Below are 24,003 nucleotides of genomic sequence, written 5' to 3'. Positions count from 1 at the left end.
CCAAAATCATGACTCTCTGCTCACCTTCACTCTTCCATTCCTCTTTTCTCCCACCTCTGGAACAAACTCCCTCACTCTCTTCAATCCCACTCCTCCCTCCAGGTCTTTAAAACAGCTGTTCACCACCATCTCTTATCTTCCCTCATCCAAAACCTTGATCTTTTCTACCCCCGTTAATTTACCCGAGATCCACTTTTCTGAAATACCGACTTCTTTCCTTGAAGTCCTAGCAGTGTCCATGTGTTTTATACCTCTCCCACCCCCCTCCCCATGCCTCCTCCCCCCAAACCCTCTCCCTCCCACAGATCTCCCGATATCCCTGCTCTCTACTGTTGTACTTGTGTGCTTCCCCCTCTCTCCCCATATTTGTCTCCCGCTCCCTTTATTATATGTTTTTTTTGTGTCCTTTTGTTTTTTTTGTAATTGTTAGCTCTTACACGAGCCTCAATCTTGTATACAAATTTTTTTTTTTTAAATGACAGCATTTTACATCATCACGACCAATCAAATTTGCCGCTCGTAAGCCCCACCCATGTCCTTGTTTTTCAAGACAGCTTTGGTGTTCTGCACATAAGGCGCGGGGTAAGGTGTTCCATGAACTCTCTGGTTAAATAATGAAATCAGAGTGTTTTTGGATGATTCACACACCCATGACTTGGAAAAACTGTTTTGAGTTTGTGCACAATGCCTTGTGTCACCTTTTAGGATCCAAGGGTGGATGAGTTGCACGAGGCAATGTTACATGGAAACTTGCAATCAGGTGTTCTGCACATCCCTCGTGCCAAAAAAGCCACTGGAATGAATGCTGAAACAGTCCTTCAACAATTACATAAATTTGACATGTTTGGTTTTTTTTAATAGTGGAGAGTATATTTGTTTCACAAACACCAAATATTAAAATTATATATATCTTATGGAAAGAGAATCCGAAAAACTTTTCTGCCGTCCCCCAGGAAGACGTGAATCCGGAGGACCCATCTTCTCGCGCTGGTTGTTGGTGAATTTTAAAGATCCCATGGTGTCTTTCATGATGAGTAGAGGAGTTGCCACCGGCACCTTGGCTAAATTTAAAATTCCTGTCGTCCGGCCTAGCCAGGCCTACTAAGCTTCATATTCAGTGAAACGTCAGGCCACCAAATCATTCTCTGGTCAACCCCACAAAAAGGTGGGAATAATTGGGGCCATTAAAGTAGTTTTAGTAGTCGTAGTATTTTATATTCTCACAAAATCAATGGAAGACACCAGCATTGGCAGCACAAAGTATGCAGAATATCTCTCATAAAAACAAGCCAAGTGATCACTACAAATAGCAAACAATTTCTCAAAAAGTCTTTGCCTGCCCCCTTGTCCTTCTCCTCCCCCTCCCCCCCCCCTCCTCTTTACCCCCAGAACCCCAAAGCTGAATATTGCTATTACTCACATATGCTAAAAGCACTATTTAATGTTTCTTTGCAGGCATCTACTAAAACCTATTTGCAAATGGCTTCTCTCATTAATAGGACATTTGTTTCAGCTTGAACAATTACAAAAATTAATTTTCATTCCACGTGGGATTAATTCTACAATTACAAACAAAGGAATTTCAAAGGTTTTCATCTCCAGTGAGAGAGATGTGCAATATTCTCAGCGACTGCAACACTTTGCGACTAAACACAGATGACTTGGCATTGCGACAAGCCAAGCTCGCACATGAAGACGAATAGATAGGCAAGTAAACCAGGCATTGCTCATAAATCAGCCACTTAACTGGGAAAGGCATCAACGTGTTACCGGGATCGCAGACAGAAGGAGAGAACGCGGCACGGGTGGCTGCCACACCCAGCGAGCAACCACTACGAGCTTTGGAAAGATCCCTCTCCGTCCCGCAGCTCTTCTATTCAACCGGAAAGAAAAATCCCTCCAGGGCTTCTGACTGCAACGCTTCTTTGCAAAGGCTGCTTCACACTCCTATGGTGCTGCCTGCAGCTGCCACATCATGCACAATGCTGGCAAATAGGTGAGTGAACGGTGAAGGCCAGGAGGAATGCAAACCACATCCTTTGATTTTGCAATCTCGTGCCTCAACAGTTCACATTAAGCCTAAAGAAACAACTAAAAGGTGCCGCATGCAATATTGCAGACACAAAGGAAAAGAAAAATAATATCGATTTAAATAAGATAAGTAAAAACTTCCAACCACGATTCTGGGTTCATAAGCCTCATCATACAAATCTTCCTCAATTTTTCAATTACCAATGTCAGGGCTTCACATATTAGGCCACTGCCTACAGATAAATGATAGAAATAGATATTTATATATATTTATTTATTTATATTATTATTATTATTATTATAACGAAAGAGAATAGCAAATGGCTCGCAGCAGCAGCCAAACTACCAAAGCTATTGAGCTTCCCAGCATGGCTTAGCAGAAGGATCTAAGTGACATCCCAAGAGGCTTGGCTAGTCGCCTCAAGGAAGTGGCTGAGTTCAAGAAGCCCATCAAGAGAGTCCGTCAAGTGTACCTGTGATCATAAACCCTCAAAACATCTACAAGTAAGCAGAACCCTTGGCACAAAATGCGTTGTACCCAATTGGGTATTTTAAAGTGTTGGTCTGTTTCGTGTTCCCATCTGAACCCATCGTTCATGATGCTTGGGGCCCGGTTTCAAATCCCATACGACTATTACAGTATATCTATTTGTCCAATGTCATTCATGTGAAAGTACATTTATGTCTGCTGATGTCTTTTCCCTGCATAGAGATAAATTTTTAAATGGTGAGGAAGACAATAACATATCCAAAGCTGAACAGTTTACGTTTTGTATCCCACTGATCGGTTCAGATCCGGATCCAGATCTGGCCTAGCTTTAAGTTAGGTCTTCCTTGTCACACACCCAACTTGTCCATCAAATTTCGTCCGAATCCGTCCGCAACCTTTTGAGATACCGTGCTCACAGACAGACAGGGATGAAAACATGACGTCCGCACTCCTTCAGTGACGGAGGTAACAAACAACGTGCTGGGTATCAAATACCATCGAAGAGTAGTACCCTTTTGCAAATGAGTGTCTTTGGATAACCCAAATACACCACCTAGAGTAGCGCCGTGAAGACCAGTGACGGAACCAAAGGGTCACCCTGCCCTGCCACGAGCCTCGGAAGCCGTGTTCACTCTGGTCCAACAAACGCCACCTGACAGCATTTCAAACAGATGGAAAAATGGTCAAAACGTAACGAATCAGGAAACCTCATCAGATGGAACCTCATACGCGCGAGGCCCTCCGGCTATCGGGGTTGTGCAACATTCAGCTGGCATGCCTTATGACCGGTCATCCGATCGCAATACCTGGTGGCATTCGAGGAATAGAGGGATCATGGCCCAGGTTTCACGTTGCTCACACCTGTACAATGGCGGAACGTATTCAGATGCCGATGCCACTTTACATGGGCCCAGTGTGCTGCAGCACTACCTTGAGAAGCATGGAGTGGATTTTAGCAATCCGCCCCGGCAACCACAGCTTCTGGACGTCACTTAGATCGAGCTTCTTTTGGATGTCCAACCGTCACATGCGTACCTGTCCACAGGTGCCAGAGTGTGAAACTAGGTTCAGCTCTTCTGTAGGAACAACATCAAATGCCACTGGACACCATTGAGCAGTTTGTGGAGTAAATGCCACGCCGTGTTGCTGCCATCATGCAATCCACAGATTTCACAACACGTTGTCACGTGGGTTTCGGAACGTTTCAATGGTGACCGGATGTACAATCATAGGTTTTATCAACTGGCAGTTGACGAAGGTGTGCTAACTGCCGTGAGAGGGCAGGTAAAGCTGACGTTTCGGGCGTCAGTCCATCTTCGGAGCAACAAGGTATTATTCCTTCCCTCTTGCTCAGACCGACACTAGGCAGGTATACCATATATCTGTACATGAACGATGGCCTCACGATACATCATGTACACCCACCAACTTCAACCATGTTGTCTGCTTTGCAAGTCATCTCAAGGGACATTAGGAGAGTGCATCGACCCTCCGACCATGGTGGCAATTTAAAGGTGAATATTACAACCACATCGTGTACCTACACAACGAAGCATCCACCTGCTCCTCGATGACGGCCACACCGAGGCCGAAACGTTCACGTGAACCAACGAACCATCGACTTTGTCTCCTTTCTCTCAATAACACTGCTGTTCTGTCCGCTCCGAACTTGTAGACATTAAACATTGTACAGAACATCAAATCTCACATTCCAATGCTTATAGTACAGGAATAGGAAGTGACGAGGCATATAAATAAATAAATAAATACATTTATCAGCTCATGGTGATGATGATGATGGTGTTGATAACGATGACGATGGTGGTGGTGACTGTGATTGTGATTGTGATGATGATGATGATTGTGATGATGATGTTAATGATGGTCATGGTGACTGTGATGATGATTGTGATGATGGTGGTGTCGATGGTGATGCTGATTCTAGTGATGATGCTGATGGTGATGGTGCTGATGGTGACGATGGTGGTGATAATGATTGCAATGATGATGATGATGGTCATGGTGACTGTGATGATGGTGATTGTGATGGTGATGATTATGATGATTGTGACGATGATGTTAATGATGGTCATGGTGACTGTGAAGATGATGGTGATGATGATGATGATGGTGATGATGGTGATGATGGTGGTGATGCTGATGGTGGTGGTGATGACGATGATGATGATGGTGATGATGCTGATGGTGGTGATAGTGATGATGCTGATGGTGGTGATAGTGATGATGCTGATGGTGGTGGTGGTGATGATGATGATGATGATGGCGGTGATGATGATGATGATGATGGGTGATGGTGGTGATGATGGTGATGATGATGATGAGGTTGATGATGGTGATAAACCACGTTCTAATCAGAGGATGGAGACAGAAGGATACGGAGAGAAACAGAAAGACAGACCCGGTGAGGCCGCAGCCCCAGCTCCTCGGTGAGGCTACAGACGTGTGGGCCGCATGGCGATGAGGACGACAGAGGAACCCGGTACCAGAAAGAGGAGGAGGATGAAGTGCGTAGACTAGAGAGACAGAGTAGGGACTAGGGACTAGGGTTGAGGAGAAAAGGCGAATAAAGAAAAAAAAAGATCTCCCAGAAAATGAGAGGGGAAAAGAATGAGGTAAGAGTGAAGTAATTCTGAGGAGAGACTCAATGAATGAATGGAAAAGAGGGTGAAACAAGAGATGAGGAAAGGATGGGAGAGATGGGAAGAAATCGGGGCGCGGTTCTTCGGCCAAGGGACCTCAACTGTTCGTTCACTGCGCGCCTGATGAACTCGATCGACAACAACAACTTCCCCAGGAAAAAAATACTAATCGCGTAAAAATTTATCTTAACCTATAATATTAACGGAAATATTAAACATAATTCCATACGTTGGTTTCATTTAAACCAGGCATCGCATGAAACAGCTCGAACTAAAGGACCCTGCTGACCTTTGAATCAGGCATCGCATGAAGCAGCCCGACCTGAAGGACCCAATGACCATTTTACTGGAGCTTTAAACCTGTGAACCGTGAGGAGTTTGCAGCCGATACATTAAGGTTGACTCATTTAATGGCTTCGTTTACAAACCAAGACCATTTTAATTTTGGTTAAATTCCTTTTTATATCCTAGTTTTCGTAAAGCTGCTGATCTTCGCTCGGTGTTTTTTGCCTCGGATGTAGCGTATGTGGCGGCATTAAAGGTACAACTACAACATGTCAGTCTAGTTACAATGCCAATATTAAACGATTATTGTTTGTGTTTTTATTTTATTTTGTGAAGGATGCTTCATGCCAGTCATGCTTATGTTGGGCCTTTTGCCTTGTCTCGCATTTAATTACTTGTGCGATGCACATAGGCGACGATGTACGCGAAATATGTCGTCAGTTAGAGTGCTTGTATAGAACATCCATGTGCATGCGTGTCGTAGTAAAGCATACTGCAGTAAACTATGAGGGGAGCCGGAATGACGACGCTTATTTTGTACTAAAAATGATTCAAAACTTCCATTCTGTGATTGTGGACGAATGATTGTGTTTTCTGCGAACTTTGGCTGCCTACGTCTCCTTAACGTTGAATGGTTGTTACGTTCAAACTGATTTTGTGCTGTTAAATTTAATGTTCCGGAAGTTATTGTAATATTTTAAGGTACAGATGTTATTATTGTTTATGTAGAGATACATCATTTTATGTTAATGCCCGTGGTTGTCATGGAAAGATATGCGTCGCTATGGTAACCGTGTGTGTTGTTTTTTTTGTGTGTGTCGGTAACGAAAGTGAAAATCTAATAAAAAGTTCAGATTCATTGTATACAAGTCGAGTTCTCAGAATGTAAATAAAGCTAAGAACGTCCAAGCCACAACCTGAACACAAAAGGGGAATGTTAGATAGTTTAAATGCATGAAGATAGTGATATATTATACACATTAAGGCCAAATAAATAAATAAATACCTGTCCGGATTTCTTTTTTCAAAATGATGGAGGTCATTTTTTTTTTTTTCGAAATGGCTTCGATGTACATGGCATGCCATTTTTTTTTTCCTTTTTAATGACCCTCTCCACATTCCCCCCACCCCACCCCCGCTCCACCCCGCCCCCCACTCCACCCCCCAAATAAGAAAGAAATCATGAACCCAACACACCAGTTTTTTTTTTTTAACTCCCCATCTCAAAAAAAGAAAATGACATTAATCATGCACCAGACATATCCGTTTTCCACCCCCAAACAAATGTACCCAACACATCACCTAGACTCACCAGGCCTATTAAAAATACAATCCACAGTTCCGAACAAATGTAGATGTATGGCAAAATACAAAAAACTACATTCATCGCATAACTTGCTAGTTTTAAAATCAGTCGTATTTTGCATCATTTTAATTGAAGGTGTGCACTTAATTTTACTGCAGCGGCTGCGATGGAACTTGTGTACACAGACATGTACACAGATCAGTATTGCTGGCATATCGCACATATGATATATACAGTGCATAAAGAAAGTCTACACGCTCTTTCAAAATGTTCACCTTTTGTTGCCTTATAGCCTGGAAATAAAATGCATTAAATTAGACTTTTTTCACCTTTATTTACACATCGTAACCCACAACTTCCAATTGAAAAACAAATTCTACAAATTTCAGAAAATTAATTTAAAACACAAAACGAGAATATCTTGGTTGGATAAGTGTCGACCCCCCTGAGTTAATACTTGGTGGAAGCACCTTTGACAGCAATTACAACTGTGATTTTGTTGGGACAGGTCTCTACCAACTTTGCACACCTTGATTGGGCAATATTTGCCCATTCTTCTGTGCAAAACTGTTTAAGCTCATTGAAGTTGCGAGGGAAGCTTTGATGGACAGCAATCTTCAATTTTTGATTGGATTTAGGTTGGGGCTCTGACTGAGCCACTCAAGGACATTTATATTTTTGTTCCTTAGTCACTCCAGTGTAGATTTGGCTGTGTGCTTCAGGTCGTTGTCATGCTGAAAGGTGAACTTTCATCCCAATTTCAGCTTTCTTGCAGAGGGCAGCAGGTTTTCCTCTAGGATTTTTCTGTATTTTGCTCCATCCATTTTCCTTTCTATCCTGACAAGTGTCCCAGTCCTTGCTGATGAGAAACATCCCCATAGCATGATGCTGCCACCAACATGCTTTACAGTAGTGATGCAGGGATTATCCTGGAGGATTTTAGCAATGGGAGAAAATCTCCCTGTGTACAAAACAATGAGATTTTTTTCCAAACACGATGTGATTATACAAAATAGTTTTGAGATAAAATTTTACTCGGCACTCGTCAAATCTTATTATTCTCGGGGTATTAATTAAAAATAAATATGGTCAAGAAAACAAAGACTTGTGTGTTTCTTTCTGTATTCAAATAGACTATGTCACTCCCTGTGGCTTTTATTGGGTAAATGATGAACCATGCCACAGATAAGTTTAACACATGTTACGTGCTCCTCCCCAAACCCCGGTCACAGTGTACCTCCGAGCCCCGAAAGGAGTCACGGCAGAAAGATGTATTATTATGTGTGTCAATAACCAATGGTGAAACCACACAAACCAATCAATACCAAAACCAAGTATTGTATTAATGTCACACAAGAATAACAGCACAAGTACAATATACTGTCAATTGCACAACCAAAATATCATATCATTCCTATGATGGTACCATCAGTTTCTTACTCGATAACTCACTGTGCTCCACGTGAGCGAAAAGTAACATTCCCCAAAGTCTCTATCCCGGCACCAGGCCAAAGTCGATCCACGCTTCTGTGATCACAAGAAACAGGTCGTATCGAGACCAGAATCCAGGTGGGCTGACAGTCGACGCTGCCGAAGAGCCGCAAAGGTGCACCCAAAAGGCGACTGGGAAATCACACTTTCGGTTCACCAGACAATGACGCTGGTATGAACGTTCAGCGGTTCCCAAACGGAGAACCGCAAATTCCCAATCTAAATCCACGTTACACACACAAACCAGGCTAACGGCTGGGCGCGGTGAAATTGCTGGAGCGAGGTGAAAAGGCTGGATCGAGGTGAAAAGGCTGGAGCGAGGCGAAATGGCGGACGGGCCCGTAATGGAGGCGTACCTGCTCTCCAACAACGATTCTCTTCGGAATCAACCGCAAAACCCGTCACGCAGGTTTATCTGTCACATTGATCACGACTGTCACAGGAACCCCTTTCCCGGGAAAACCAATGTTCGCTCGTGACCCACGTTCGCCAGCGTCTGCTCGAGACCTCAAAGCCGATCGGCCGTTCTCTCCCGACCTCACTTGCTCTGCTCTCGCTTCCTCTTCTTCTCTTCCGGTTTCTCCCGATCCATTTCGTTTTTCTTTTAAAACACTAATTTTTCCTTTTGAAAACAGTTATCTCCATTTCACTTAAACTATACCAAGAATAGTACATGGAACTAAAAATGTTTCCAGTGGATGAAAACTATAAAGACGGAAGTGACGAATCCGTAACACACATAAGTTGCCATGAATTAGCACATTTGATTGTAATGAGTGCAGAATAATGAGTAGCACAATTGTAATGGCAGGTGACGTGTGGAGCTTCTCGCTGACGGATTTGTCAATTGTTGTGGAAATGGCATCCAGAAAACCCCAGGCTGATTTATAACTCGCATATGTCACATGTTTGTTCACTTTTAAATTCTCCAGATTTGGGGTATTAAGCTCTGACAACAAGGTCAGCAAGCTGTTATACTTAGACAGGGGAATTGCTTCCTTCGACATCCAATACACCACTTTCAGACATGTCAAAATACTTTCCTCTTCTTTTGATTTAGCCCCCTCAACTTTGAGTTGAAGATTTCTTCTCACCAGTGGTGCTGCAATCGCTCACTGGTGATCAGATGACGATATATGTCGGGTTATTGTAGTCGATTTGAAATTATTTGTACTCGACTTAGACTGTTGACTAACTTCTCCGATCTACACAGTGACAATACATTTTGTTCTGATCGGCATCATATCTCAGCCAGTCTCTGAATTTAAGGACTCAGCTGTCTTGAAACGTTATTAAAGTTTTGCCGGAAGTAGCTGTCTGCACTGTGGCGGCCCTGGCCACTGTCCCGCTTTCGCCCTGCACACGGTCACTAGCTGGATCATCCTGGTTGTCCTCAGTGTTAGAACTACTGCCGGTAACTATAAAGAATCGTTTTATACTTTGTCCATCAGGCTGTGGTTGCGGAGGTCTCTTTTTCGGCGGCATTTTCGGAAAAAGCGTAATCCAGAAACTACTGCAGACAGCGAACACGTGGTTGCCGAAAAGCCGTCGTTTAATGCCGCAAAACATTGTCACGGCTACCGTAAAGCGTGAAAGCAAAATTAAAATGGCTACGGTCAGTTTACAGTTTAGAATAGCTTCGTCTTTGACAACTTCTAGACTTGACAAAAGCAGTAGTAAGTACACGAATTGAGACTGTTTCGCCTGAAAACTATACCGCAACAACTGACACGCTCTATGCGATTTTTTTTATCGCTCTGGCCAAAATTGTATGCGATATTTTCCAACTTTATGCGAGAATATCGCGGAATCGCGGCCAAAGTCAATCCCTGTCAGATGGTGTTCTTTGGGTGATTGCTGTTTTGGGTTTGGGCCAAATGTAACATTTTGCATTTAGGCTTTTGCAAGAGTGGACACTTATCCAACCAAGATAATCTAGTTTTGTATTTTTAATTAATTTTCTGAAATTTGTAGAATTTGTTTTTCACTTGAAAGTTGTGGGTTACGATGTGTAAATAAAGGTGGGAAATGTCTGATTTAATTTAATTTAATTCCAGGCTATAAGGCAACAAAAGGTGAAAATTTTGAAAGGGGGGTGTAGACTTTCTATAGGTACTGTATTTCAGGACAGTGAACAGAAAGTGGCAGTGCAGCTCTTGGCGTTGCGGCTTGATAGAAGCTATAAAAATTCAGTATCGGCATCGGCAAAATCCAGAATCACTACTCACCCCTACTCATTCGTTCCTCTTTTTTTCCTGCCTGTGGAACCAACTTCCACATTCTCTTCAATCACATTCCTCCCTCCAGGTCTTCAAGACGGTTAGGTTGTTCACCACCATCTCAGATATTTTCCCATTCAACGCCATGATTTGCTATATCCCCGTTAATCCCCTTCAGCCCCCAAACCCAACTCTTTCCAGATTTTCAGTCTTTCGTTTCTGAGAGTTTGCTTGAACTGTATCCATCTTGTCTGCCCCGTACATCCTCCTCTACCACTCTTTCTTCCCCACATCACTTATTTGGCCAAGCCTTCCCTGTTAATTTGTGAGGTGGTATATATCAGAATGCCATGGAAAGGACAATCATCACAAAGGTTTGAAGAACAAATCAAATGTGCAGTATCAAACACGTACCTGGCTGTGCAATCTCGAGTAATCTTCACCTCTCACTGTCTGCTCACATCTGTCAACAAGGATGTGCTGCCCACCTCACAAATTAGCAATGTCATCTATGAGTTTAAGCTCAGTATGTGGGCCGTACAACACAAAGGTTGGCTGATCGTATCAAGCCGCATGTCCCCCTGGCGATCCGAGGAAAGAACTTGGGAGTGAGGACTCAACCGGTGCGAGCATGTTGGAACGTTCAAGGACCGTCGCCATTGCTTCTTCTTCTGCCATTGCACGGCACTTGGCTGCCAACCCCGGTTGTGCAGACCAGTACAATGCAGATATGTTTAAGATATTGAGCCGTGGTCGCAGTACGTTACATCTACGTATGTTAGAAGCAGCCTTCATCCATTCCACGGGCGCTAAATTTTGTCTTCAAAAGGAATTTGTGCATTCTCTCATTCTCTTTCAACATGGAAAGATTAAAGGTGTTTCCCTGACCGTTGTCCATGGTATGTCTGCAAATGTGGAGTCCCCAGCTTTGGGGGAACCCCATACCCTTCCCTCCAAGGTATTGGGACTTATGATGCAAATGATGCGTCATCGCTAATGACTCCACTCCAGTCAATCGGTAGCCAGGGATAGTGGTTACTGTCAACCAATGGGCGTTCAGAATACCAATGACGTCATGACTGATTAACCAATCAGTGTCGCTGTTACATAGACATGCTATAACTAGCTCTCTCCTCTTCCAGTCTTTTGCTGTGAATTGCCTTGAGGAGTACAGCACGAGAAGCTTCAGTGTTATTGTTATTATGTCGTGTTTCCTTTCTTGTATATTAAAGTCCATGTGATTCTTCACCATTGAGTGATGGAGCCAAAAACGATATATAGCACGATATTTCAAAAAGTTGTGGATGAGTTGGTTAGGCAACAACAACAAGCCGATTCGATTTCAGTTCAGGTCCAGATCCAGATCAGGACTGTCGGTGGGATTCAAAACTTAAGCTGTTCCGCTCGGAGGAGGTATGCACTCTATCAAGTGCCGTCCCAGTTTTGTACTTGCGTCCATGGCTTAGATTGGCTCAGCTGTTCAATTTCATTTGATGTGACGTTCTTTAAAAAAAAAAAAAAATTCAGTAGTTTAACTGTGTCTTTATTTGAAGCTGCAATTGTATGAGAAAATCTGCTGATTAAACGCTCTTGTGTTTGCAGGATTGGTATAATGGAGAACTTCAGCAAACACAGTAAACATGCTTGGCATAAGTCTGTAGACTTCTGTTGTCAGGAGAAAAGCTTCACAGGGAGTTTAGGGGCTGCTTCGAGTGCTGCCACTGGCGAACAACAAACGGTGGACTCCTGCTTGACACCCAGCAGCCTGGTGAGCTTTCTATGAAATCATTACCCAGGAGGAACCAAAGCAATCGGGAGTACGTGCTGGTGTACCCAAATAGCACTGTCAAGTGCTCTAGGTTCCTATTTGCCGGTGTAAATACCACAGATGATATGGTAGGCCAAGCTTTTGCCTCGTTAATTGGAAAGGCTGATGTATTATCTTTCAGTTATTGTATTCCATGGAAATGCCCAGAAAGGCTTTTGGAGTTGTTTGGAAATGATGTGTCAAAGGTATAACTCACCTAAGGTGATGCCCTGACTCGTAGAAACACGAGAAGGCCCCGGCATTTGCAGTTATCTCCACAAGTGTGATTGTGTAACGTGAGGATTTCTTTAAACACTGAGATTACAGTGTAAACACTAGAATGGTGCTTTGGTAGAGCGCATACGTCTGCCAGGCTGAACAGTTTACATTTTGTATTCTATTGAATGGACAAATCTGCATCCAGACCTTAACCAAAATCTACACAATCGGCTTGTTCTTGTCAACTACGTAACTCATCCACAAAGTTTTGCCATAATCCATCCGCAGCTTTTTGAGATATGCTACATATAGTTTTTGGCCTCATCTCTCAATGGTGAAGAATCACTTGTAAAATGTAAAAAATTTTTTATCATATCCGGTTTCGGATCTTCACCAAGATCTAATCTTTTCATCCTTGTCACACACCCAAACTGTCCACCAAATTTTGTCCAATTCCATCCAAAACTTTTTGAGATATCCTGCTCGCAGACAAACAGACAGGGGTGAAAATGTAACTCCGTTCCACCTTTGGTGGCGGAGGTAACAAAGTGATAAGCTGATTATCTAGATACGAATAGTGTTTGAATCATGTTGAGGAAGCCTTTTGTTGCAACAGATGAAAACGTTGCAGAAAGGTGATGTGCCACTACAAGTGCAACCGGCCTACTGTTGGAGTTTGAAACAAATCTCCTACATGAGCCATTAGTTGACACACCTGACATGGTTTCAGGACTGCTTATAAATAAATAATGAGTTGCTGCATTTCCTCAAACCCATATGCCCCTCAATGAGCATAAGTATGAACTAGAGGAGATTTTAACGATTATTTTCTGAGAAAGCCGCCATCCTTACCCATGATCTTTTCTACCTCTATTAACATGGCCTAACCCAACCCTCTTACTTCTAGAAGAAAAATGGTGGTGTGTTTCGTCCTGTCTTCTCCTCTTCTCCTGTCCTTTCCCTTACTTGTGTGTCCAAAATGTGGCCCCAATGAAGGTCTGTTAGCTCTTTACCCCAATTTAAAGCCTCACTCTTCCATGAGCCTCAATCCTATATAACGAAGGGATTGAATGAATGATTATTGGTCCTTTTGAGCAGGCTAACTTGGCTGATGATTGAGTTATTTCAGCAGTTATTTTCTTGATGTATCGATGTAAATTTAAGTACAATTTTGGTGTGTCATACAGATGTAGTAGCTCTTGCTTATGTACACTAGAATGCACTAAATGTTTTTTTTTCTGAAAAGTACGCATCCTACTATTTCCAATTGGTCACCGGCTTTGACAGCAATACAAATTTTTATGAAGCATCATTAAGCTACATATATCTAACAAACAGTTTCAAATGGAACACTTCACCACCATTAGAGCATTTCCATTGCATCAGATGTGGCAATAAATGTGAATTGTTGCCCTCAGCTTTCAGCTCGATGACAGAAGACGCCATTTGAATTTTTGCTGTTTCCATGCCTACCCCGTTTGGAATAACCAACAGCGTGGGCATGGAAAACTTGCTAGTCATGTGAATTGATCTCCCAGATCAGATGCCTCGTTCATCTGATCTGGGAGATGCACATTAGGGCAGGGATTTAGAATTTCACAAGGTTTCCCATGTGAACTCACTTTGCAAAAGGCTGTGGTATCGTTAACCTACAACAGTTAATACTAACAGATGGGTACACGGTTCAATGTCCATCTGAAGGACAGTGCACTTGTTAATGCAATGCCCTGTCTGTCAAACGCCACTGTGACAGTTAGTAGCTGGGTTGTGAATCAAACCTAGAACGGACAACTCATGGCAAGTGTACCACTTCTCCACCATCTTTTTCGGACAAAGTAAGCGTGAGTATCCCTCCAAGAACTAGAACGGCACTCGGTAGAGCGCATACCTCCGCCAGACTGAACTGTTTGTTTTGTATCCCACTGATAGGTCGGATCTGGATTCAGACCTGAACCAAAATAAAATCGGTTTGTTCTTCTCATATAATCAACTCATCCACCTAGTTTTATCATAACTTGACCACTACTTTTTGAAATATCATGCTATATATCGCTTTTCGTCCCCGATCACTCAAATATATATAGATATATATTTTTGTATAAAAGATCGAGGCTCATGCAAGAGCGAACATTAATCACGAAAAAAAAAACGGATACATAAAAAAACATAAAGGGAGAGGGAGGGAAGATGGGGAGAGAGAGGGAAGCACACAAGTACAACAGCAGAGAACAGAGACATCGGGAGATCTGTGGGAGGCAGAGGGCTTGGGGGGAGGAGGCATGGGAAGGGGGTGGGGAGTGGGAGAGGTACAAAACACATGGACACTGCTAGGACTTCAAGGAATGAAGTCGGTATTTCAAAAACGTGGATCTGGGGTGAAATTAACAGGGGTAGAAAAGATCAAGGTTTTGGATGGGGGAAGACAAGAGATGGTGGTGAACAGCTATTTTAAAGACTTGGAGGGAGGAGTGGGATTGAAGAGAGTCAGGGAGTTTGTTCTAGAGGCGGGAGAAAAGAGGAATGAAAGAGTGAAGGTGAATAGAGAGTCTTGATTTTGGCAGTTTCACCAGAAGAGGGTTGCTGGCAGATCTTGTGCGACCTGTAGGAATATTTGAGGGACAGAGCACAGACAAAGCTGGGTGAGCTAGGCCGGAGAGGATTCGGTAGAAGACAGAAAGTCCACCAACCTGCCTGCGGTGAGTGAGTGAAAGGCCCTCAGAGTTAGCTTCATCGTGGGAGATTCCAATGATTCTGAATGCTTTGGTTTCAACAGCGTGAAGCCGAGCTAGGTGTGAGGCAGGAGCACCAGCCCAGAGTAGAGCAGTATTCCATTGAGCTGCGGATGAAAGCCTTGTATGTGATGAGGAGCTCAGGTGTGCCAAGGAAGGACTTTGCATGGCGGAGGATGCCTAGTCGGCGACTGGCTTTGGAGGCCATCTTGGGAATGTGGTTTTCCCAGGAAAGGTTATGGCAGATAGTGAGACCAAAAAGCTTGAGTGACAGAACTTCTTGGAGAGGGTTGTTGAGAAAGTAGATGGGAGGGTTGTCCAGTCGGTCTTTTCGGAGATATAAAAAGAGTGTGAGATTTGTCAGGATTGAAAGACATGTTCCACTTGTTTGACCAGTCTGTGATTTTGTCCAGGTCTGCAGAGAGTGAGGAGGCTGCAGACTGCCAATCTGAGGGATGAGGTATGGAGCGGCAGAGTGAGTGAGTGAAGTTGAGACAGCAGAAATAGAGAGGGTTTTCCAGAGAGTCGGAGAGATCATTGATGAAGACCAGAAAAAGCACAGGGCCCAGAACACTGCCTTGGGGAACTCCAGCCTAAACAGGGAGGGGAGATGAGAGAAATCCATTCAGGGCCACACATTGACGACGACCAGAGAGGAAGTCCGCAAGCCATGTGTGGAGATTTCCATGGATACCATAGGAGGAGAGTTTGGTGAGCAGAGTGGTGTGCCAGACCGTATCGAAGGCACGTGATATGTCAAGGGAGACAGCTCTAATTTCCTGTTTGGCATTGAGGACCTCCATCCATTGTTGAGACAGCAGAAGCAGCATGGGCAGAGCAAAATGACCTGGCCTGAATCCAAATTGATGATCTGAGATCAAGCCATTGGAGAAGAGGAAGGATTTGATATCCAAAGCAATGATGGATTCCATGACTTTGCTGATAATTGGGAGCAGGCTGATTGGTCTGTAGTTGCAAGGATCTGTTTTTGCACATTTTTTGTGTAAAGTCGTAATGTTGGCTGATTTCCAAGCTAATGGCAGATGACCTTGAGCAAAAGAAATGGTGTGAAAGAGTGGCAGAGCAGGATTTTAGGACCTGTGGGCTGATGCCATCTGGTCCATTTGCGGAATCAGAGTCGAGGTTTGACAAAAACTTCTCCACCTTGTCAGGTGAGAAGGACACAGAGTCCAGGAGCAGCTGGGTTTGACTGGGTGCAGAGAGAGATGGGTTGGGACACAAGATTTTGAGGCAAACACAGAGTTGAGGCATTCAGCTTTGTCACGTGCGAAGTCAACTGTGTAGCCATTTGAGGTAAGGGAGGGCATGGAGGGGGAACAAACACCAGAAACAGATTTGACCAGACGCCACCAGGATTTGGAAGAGAGAGATAGGTTTGAGAGTTCAGTCTTGATAGTTGATAGATATTGTTTCCTGGCTCTCCTGAGGGTAGACACACACTTGTTCTGGGCTTTGTGAAAGGAAATGAGATTGCCTTCAGTTGGTTTGCCTTCCAGGAGGCGAAGGCAGGTTGTTTCAGGGCGACTGCCTCACCACAAGATTCTGTGTACCATGGACAACTGAAGAAGGGTATGACAACTGAAGACGAGATGGGATAAATCTGTGCATGAGAGAGAGCAGTTTGCTTTGGAAGAATTCCCAGGATAAGTTGATGTCAGAGGCAGTAGAGATGGGAGACCAGTCCAGATGATTGATGGCTGCTTGCAGACCATGCCAGTCGGCCTGAGAGAAATGCCAGGCTCGTCGACGCTGAGGAGGCTCTCTGAGGATGGCCAATGAGATGTCTACTTTAACAAGCATATGGTCAGATGAACCGATTGGGGCAGAAGAATGGTGAAGAATCACTTAAAACATTAATAAAATTCTCTGATCCGAATTCGAATTCGAATCTTTACCAAAATTAATTAATTTCATCCTTGCCACATACCCAACCTCTCCACCAAATTCCGTCCAATTCCGTCTACAACTTTTTGAGATATCCTGTTCACAAGCAGAGACAGACAAACAGATAGGAGTGAAAACATAACCTCCACCCATCTTCCGGTGGCGGAGCTAATAAAAGGCACTCAATCATCAGCCTTTTCACATACTTAGAGAATATCACTCTATGACCCATGGTATTGTTACGTTAATCTTACTATAATTCACCAAATGTCCGTCTGTCTGTGTGTCTGTCTGTCTGTCTGTCTGTCCGTTCCCAGGTACCGTAAAAACGGCTGAAACGATCGCAACGAAATTTTGGATGGGTAATCCTGGGACCCCATGGAGTAAAATAGCCTGTCTTGTTTTTCCAATTTCAGCTTTGGTCTTCAGCATTTTCAGGCTTTGTCTCCCACCTGACTTTATTTTCCCACACCTCTGGATACGCTTCTTTTTCTTTCGACCTTACTGGTTGTGACGTGAAACGCAATCGGTGGATAACTCATGACACCCAGTAACATATCGTGCTTGTCGACTCCGTTCACATCACTTCGGGGTACACTTGACATTTTACCTCTGGGTACATTGACATTATATCGTAAGCATTATTCATATCATATCATATTTTCATTATAATAGAGCAAACGTATATGGTTATGTCGTTATGTATGTTTGTTTATATGCGACGCAAACGTCTTCTTCTTCTTCAAATACAATTAACACCCTCTTAATTAACCCTATTAATTACGTTTAGACTGCTGAGACCCCCCAGACCTTTGATGATCCTTTAATTACCACAAGACCCTTAAGACCACCAAGACCCCTGAAGACCCAAAATACCCTTGAAGACCCAAAAGATCCTGAAGACCCCGAAGACCCAAAACACCCCAAAGACCCAAAATACCCTTGAAGGCCCAGACTCTCAAAAAGACCCTCAAAACCCAAATGGCCCCGAAGACCTAAAATACCCAAAAGACCCTGAAGTCCCAAAACACCCCGAAGACCCAAAACACCCCGAAGACCCAAAAGACCATGAAGACCCAAAACACCCTGAAGAACCAAAACACTCAGACGACCTCAAAGACCCTGAAGATCCCGAAGACACAAAACACCCCAAATACCCAAAATACCCTTGAAGGCCTTGAGGCTCAAAAAGACCCCAAAGACCCAAAACACCCCGAAGACCTTGAAGACCTTGAAGACCCAAAAGACCTTGAAGACCCAAAACACCCTGAAGACCCAAAACACCCTGAAGACCCAAAACACCCTGAAGACCCAAAACACCCTGAAGATACAGAAGACCCTGAAGACCCAAAAGACCCCGAAGACCCAAAACACCCTGAAGACCCAAAACACCCTGTAGACCCTGAAGACCCCAAAGACCCAAAATACCCTGAAGACCCAAATGTCCCAAAGACCCAAAAGACCCAGATGAACCAAAACACCCTTAAGACCCCAAATCCCCTGAAGACCCCAAAAACCCTGAAGACCCTTAAACACCCATTAGACCCAAAATACCCTTAAATACCCCGAAGAACCAAAATACCCCAAAGACTCTTAAAGACCCAGAGGAAACAAAATACTCTTAAGACACAAAAGCCCCTGAAGACACCAAAGATCCAAAAGACCCTGAAGACCCAAAACACCCCAAAGACCCAAAATACCCTTAAAGGTCCAGAGAATCCAAAAGACTCTGAAGACCCAAATGGCCCTGAAGACCCAAAACACCATGAAGATCCAAAAGACAAAGATGAAAATGATCAAAGATGCCTATCCCTCTGAAACGACGTGTGGTGAGGCGCGCGGAGCGGGCCGAGTCACACTAGTAAAGTTTAATGACAAGTTACAGGCCTTTACTGGCGTTAATTAATTACTGGCTTTACTGGCGTCAAACTGGCGTTACTGAGTACCAGTTCACTGGTAATTCCCTGCTTGTCGTTAAAGGCGGCAAAAAGGGTTGGCGTCAGGAAGGGCATCCGGCCGTAAAACATTGCTTCAAAAAGGGGACCAAAAAACAACAACAACCACAGTTCCCGAAAAAGGCCAACCCCCGCTTGCGGGGAAAAATGGCCTCTAAAGGTGTTTTTTTTTACTGGCGTTAATCCATAGCTCAAACATTTTCTTATTAAATCCCTAGCAAAGAGCACACTTAGCCCCGGTTCATCTAGCAAATAGAGTTCTGACATTCTTTCACAGACCTTCCATTGGGCTGGCAGGATAGCCTAGGCCCTAGAGGTATGCACATTCTCCTCTTTGCTGTCTTGCCTGGGTTTGAATATCGGCCTTGCCATTTACTCTCATCCTGCTGTTGCACAGGCTGAATGACGCATCAATGTGTATACCGTTCCTCAGATGGACGTTAAACTGGATGTCCTGTCTCCTGGAGTTAGTGGATGAATGTTAAAGATCCCACGGTGTCCTTCGCAAAGAGTCGGTGAGCTGTCGCTGGCACTATGAACAAATTCCAAATTCCTGTTCTAATCTACAGGTCATCTTTGCATCAGCGGCACAGCCTCGTCTCCAGTAAATGATGGGGCTCGCATCCATGTGCTGCATATGAAACAAGAACTTTCATCAACTGACTTCATTTCTGAAAAGTCCCCTTTAAAATTACATACATCAGGCAACCTGAACATTTCCAGAGATAGCACTGCCCAGGAAGTAAGACCACACCACACCTGGCAGTATAGGATTGTCCATGCAATTAAATAATATCAAAAAAGTCCCCTGGACGTCGAGAAGAACACTCTTGGTGACTCCGCACTATGCAATCGAGCCATTCAAACCCAGAGGGTGTATGTACAAGAAAGGAGTGCAATTCCAAATTTAATTTTATCATTGCTTACATGTGACATTTAACAGTTTCATTTTAAAGTTTCCTTCTTGTCAGTTATTTGACCTTTTAATGGCTAACCCAGGAACTGCATTGCAGTTTAATTGTCTGATAATATGGTACTTTTTATTTTATTTTTGGCCTTCATAATGATACTATTTCTTCTTAACGCTCACAATTATTCCCACGATTTTGTGGGGTTGGCTGGGGGAAGTTTTGGTCCAAGTCTTTCTCGAACCGGCTGGCCTGACCTGGCCTGACCTTCGACCTTGATACTGAGCAAGAGGTGTTTTTTTTACTGAAAAAAAATCAATTAGCTGCTGAAGTATGGGATTCTATTTACTGGAGGCTACTCTTCCCTCGTCTAGGTTATGGAATTCCCATCAAGTATAGAGCCTTTGGGTTTCTGGGTGCCAAGCACATTCACCCTGGTATGCCGACTAATGACATCATAGAGAGCCATGAATTGTGCACTTTTGAGGTGTATGACATCATGCCAAGACAGCTCTCGACATAAATTATTCATATGGATAGCGGAGCATAAAGATGTGCAATTTGCCGCAGCTCACTCACCTCAACGCAGGAATGGTTTCCAATGGTATTCCTGGAAAACGAGTGCTGTTAATATTGATTCCTGGAAGAGTGCGGTGGACTTGTTTGTGTGGCCATTGAGCACTTTGTTTCCGCCTCATGTTTGAACATGCACAGTTCATAATTGTGTCGATAAATTACATCTCTGTCATTGCTGCCTTTTGCACGAAGTTGTAAGATACGGTGAATCTGTTTGCCTTCAGTCATTTTGGAGGAAATGTTATTGCCTGGATAGTTTAGGGAGTATTGCAGCCTCCTACATCATCTTGGGTAATCTTCCTCACAGCTTGCTGTCCTTTTGATGCACACAGCACGGCCAGATTGAATGAACAACGCCAATACCCTCAATCCCCCCAGGATGTATCCACATCAAAACAAATACACATGCAAACGTCGCATATACAGTCATGGCCAAAAATATTGACATCCTTGCACTTTTTTCAAATGACTCACAATTTTCTCTAAACATAAATTGAAATTGACAAACGCATTTGGTCTCCACAATTCTTTATTTTACTGTTATTAGAGAACCTTTGTTTTTGATTCAGAACTTAATATAATATATCCTTTTAATTCAGAAAATGAAAAGAAATGGCATTGACAAAATTATTGACACCCTAGACTTAATATTTGGTAGCACGGACTTTGGACAAAATACCTGCAGTCAAGCGCTTCCTATAGCCATGAATGAGCTTCCTACACCTCTCTACAGGTAGTTTGGCCCTCTCTAGTGTAAACTGCTCCAGTTCTCCCAGATTTGAAGGGTGCTGTCTCCCAACTGCTGTTTTCAGATCTCCCCACAGGTGTTCAATAGGACTTAGATCCGCACTCATTGCTGGCCACTTCAGAACAGTCCAGCGTTTTGTCTTGCACCATTCCTGGGTGATTTTTGAAGTGTGTTTGGGGTCATTGTCCTGCTGCAAGACCCATGACCTTCGACGGAGACCCAGCTTTCTGACACTGGGTTGAACATTGCGCTCCAAAATGCCTTGGTAATCTCATGATTTCATGATGCCATGCACACATTCAAAGCACCCAATGCCAGAGGCAACACAGTAACCCAAAACATCACTGAACCTCCTCCATGTTTGATTGTAGGGAAGGTGTTCTTCTCTTTGAAGGCTTCATTTTGTTTTCTGAAACATTGAGATGATGTGCTTTACCAAAAAGCTCTAATTTGGGCTCATCTGTCCACAGGATATCCCAGAAGGATCTTGGCTTGTTCAGGTGTGTTTTGGAAAACTCCAGTCGGACTTTCTTATGTCTCTGTCTCTGTCTCTGTCTCGGTCTCGGTCTCGGTCTCGGTCTCGGTCTCTGTCTCTGTCTCTGTCTCTGTCTCTGTCTCGGTCTCGGTCTCGGTCTCTGTCTCTGTCTCTGTCTCTGTCTCTGTCTCTGTCTCTCTCTCTCCTCTCTCCTCTCTCCTCTCTCCTCTCTCCTCTCTCCTCTCCCCTCTCTCCTCTCTCCTCTCTCCCCTCTCTCCTCTCTCCCCTCTCTCCTCTCTCCCCTCTCTCCTCTCTCTCCTCTCTCTCCTCTCTCCCCTCTCTCCTCTCTCTCCTCTCTCCCCCCTCTCCCCTCTCTCCCCCCTCTCTCCTCTCTCCTCCTCTCTCCTCTCTCCTCTCTCCTCTCTCCTCTCTCTCTCTCTCTCCTCTCTCCTCTCTCTCCTCCAACCATAGAACCCCCTTTCATTGAGTTGGTGACGGATGGTGCAAGTTGAAACTGTCGTACCTTGTATCTGAAGGTCAGCTTGAATCTGTTTGGCAGTTGATCAAGGTGCTTTCTCCACCAATCACACAATCCTTCGCTACAATCTTCGATTAAGTTTTCTCTTGCGGCCACGTCTGGGGAGGTTGGCTACAGTGCCCATGGGCCTTAAACATCCTGATAACATTGTGTACAGTGGACACAGGAACATCAATGTCTCTGGAGATGGACCTGTAGCCATGAGATTGTCCTTGCTTGGCTACAACCTTGTGTCTGACCTCCTCAGACAATTCTCTGGTTTTCTTTCTTTTCTCCATGCTCATCGTGGTACACACAGTGACACAAAGCAGCAGAATGACTCATTTTCTCCATTCAAACTGGTTGAAAGAGTGATTTTTATATTACAGGCACCTGCAACTCACCACAGGTGAGTTCAATTCCGAAATAAAGGAGAATCACCTTCTTGAAATCTAATTATTTCTAACAACTTCTAATAGGTGCCAATAATATTGTCCAGGTCATTTTAGGATTCCGTGTGGAATAAGAAGATTTAGTAATTTTTTGAGCTTTTTGTTTTGTTTTGTTCCACTGCAAACCAAAGAAATACCTATGTGGATACCAAAAGATTTTTTAATTTCAACAATTTTCTGAAAGAAATGCTGCATTATTTGAAAAAAGTGCAAGGGTGCCAATATTTTTGGCCACGGCAGTATAAACTAGAACGGCACTCAGTACAATGCATAACTCCTCCAAGCTGAACAGTTTACGTTTTGTAACCACTGATCGGCTGGATCTGCATCCAAACTTGAACCAAAATGGAATTGTCTTGTTCTTGTCACATAACCAACTCATCCACCAAGTTTTGTCATAATTTGTCCACAACATTTAGAGATATCATGCTACAGTGCCTTCAGAAAGTATTCACACCCCTTGACTTTTTCACATTTTGATGTTACAGCATGAATTTAAAATGGATTAAATAGCGATTTTTTGGGGGTCACTGATCTACACATAATACCCCATAATATCAAAGTAGAATTTTTTTATTTATAATTTTTTACAAAATAATGAATGAATTAAAAAAATGAATTGCTGAAATGTCTTGAGTCAATAAGCATTCAACTCCTTTGCTGTGATACTCCAAATGAGTTTTGGTGCATCTAATTTCCTTTCATCATCCTCAGGATGTCTCTACAACTTGATTGGAGTCCACCTGTGGCCAATTCAATTGATTGGACATGTTTAAAAAAAATTAAAAAAAACCTTTCTATATAAGGTACCACAGTTGACAGTGCATGTCAGAGCAGAAACTCTACTATGAAGTCCAAGGAACTGTCCGTGTAACCCCGAGATATAATTGTGAGGAGGCAAAGATCTGGGGAAGGGGATAAAACAATTTTAGTTTGAAAGTTCCCAAGAGCACAGTGAACTCCATCATTAGGAAATGGGAAGAATATGGAACTACTCAGACTCTTCCTACAGCTGGCTGTCCGACCAAACTGAGCAACCGAGGAAGAAGGACCTTGGTCAGGGAAGTGACCAAGAACCCAATGACCACTCTGACAGAACTACAGAGTTCCTTGGCTGAGATGGGCGAACCTACTGGAAGGATAACAGTCTCAGCAACAACCTGAAAGTCCTTGGATAGACCAGCCGAAGCCCAGACTTGAATCCCATTGAGAATCTGTGGAAAGACTTGA

At 43.6% G+C, this 24,003-nt stretch overlaps 2 protein-coding genes across 4 annotated transcripts in view; one reads left to right on the top strand and one right to left on the bottom strand.

Annotated features, from left to right (window-relative positions):
- Window positions 1-5,300, bottom strand: part of HRAS (HRas proto-oncogene, GTPase) — a 51,216-nt gene extending 45,916 nt beyond the window's left edge. The window contains exons 1-2 of one of the 2 annotated variants that reach the window (XM_068124048.2): window positions 4,941-5,283; window positions 3,075-3,173 (exon numbers count right to left, since the gene is read on the bottom strand). The gene's annotated coding sequence lies outside the window, so the exon portion shown is untranslated. Of the gene's footprint in view, window positions 1-3,074; window positions 3,174-4,940 lie in introns of both variants that reach the window. The other variant, XM_068124046.2, reaches the window with a different exon arrangement.
- Window positions 5,301-5,457: 157 nt separating this feature from the next.
- LRRC56 (leucine rich repeat containing 56) overlaps window positions 5,458-24,003 on the top strand; it is a 75,836-nt gene continuing 57,290 nt past the window's right edge. The window contains exons 1-2 of one of the 2 annotated variants that reach the window (XM_068124051.2): window positions 5,458-5,578; window positions 12,085-12,250. In XM_068124051.2, coding sequence (XP_067980152.2) covers window positions 12,095-12,250 — 156 coding nt within the window. In that variant the 5' untranslated portion in view covers window positions 5,458-5,578; window positions 12,085-12,094. Of the gene's footprint in view, window positions 5,723-12,084; window positions 12,251-24,003 lie in introns of both variants that reach the window. The other variant, XM_068124050.2, reaches the window with a different exon arrangement.

This window comes from Myxine glutinosa, chromosome 8 (assembly GCF_964187855.1).
Source record: "Myxine glutinosa chromosome 8, kmMyxGlut1.1, whole genome shotgun sequence".
Taxonomy (NCBI): Eukaryota; Metazoa; Chordata; class Myxini; order Myxiniformes; family Myxinidae; genus Myxine; species Myxine glutinosa.
The sequence above is the reverse complement of the archived record's forward strand: the minus strand, read 5'-3'. Positions and strand labels throughout refer to the sequence as shown.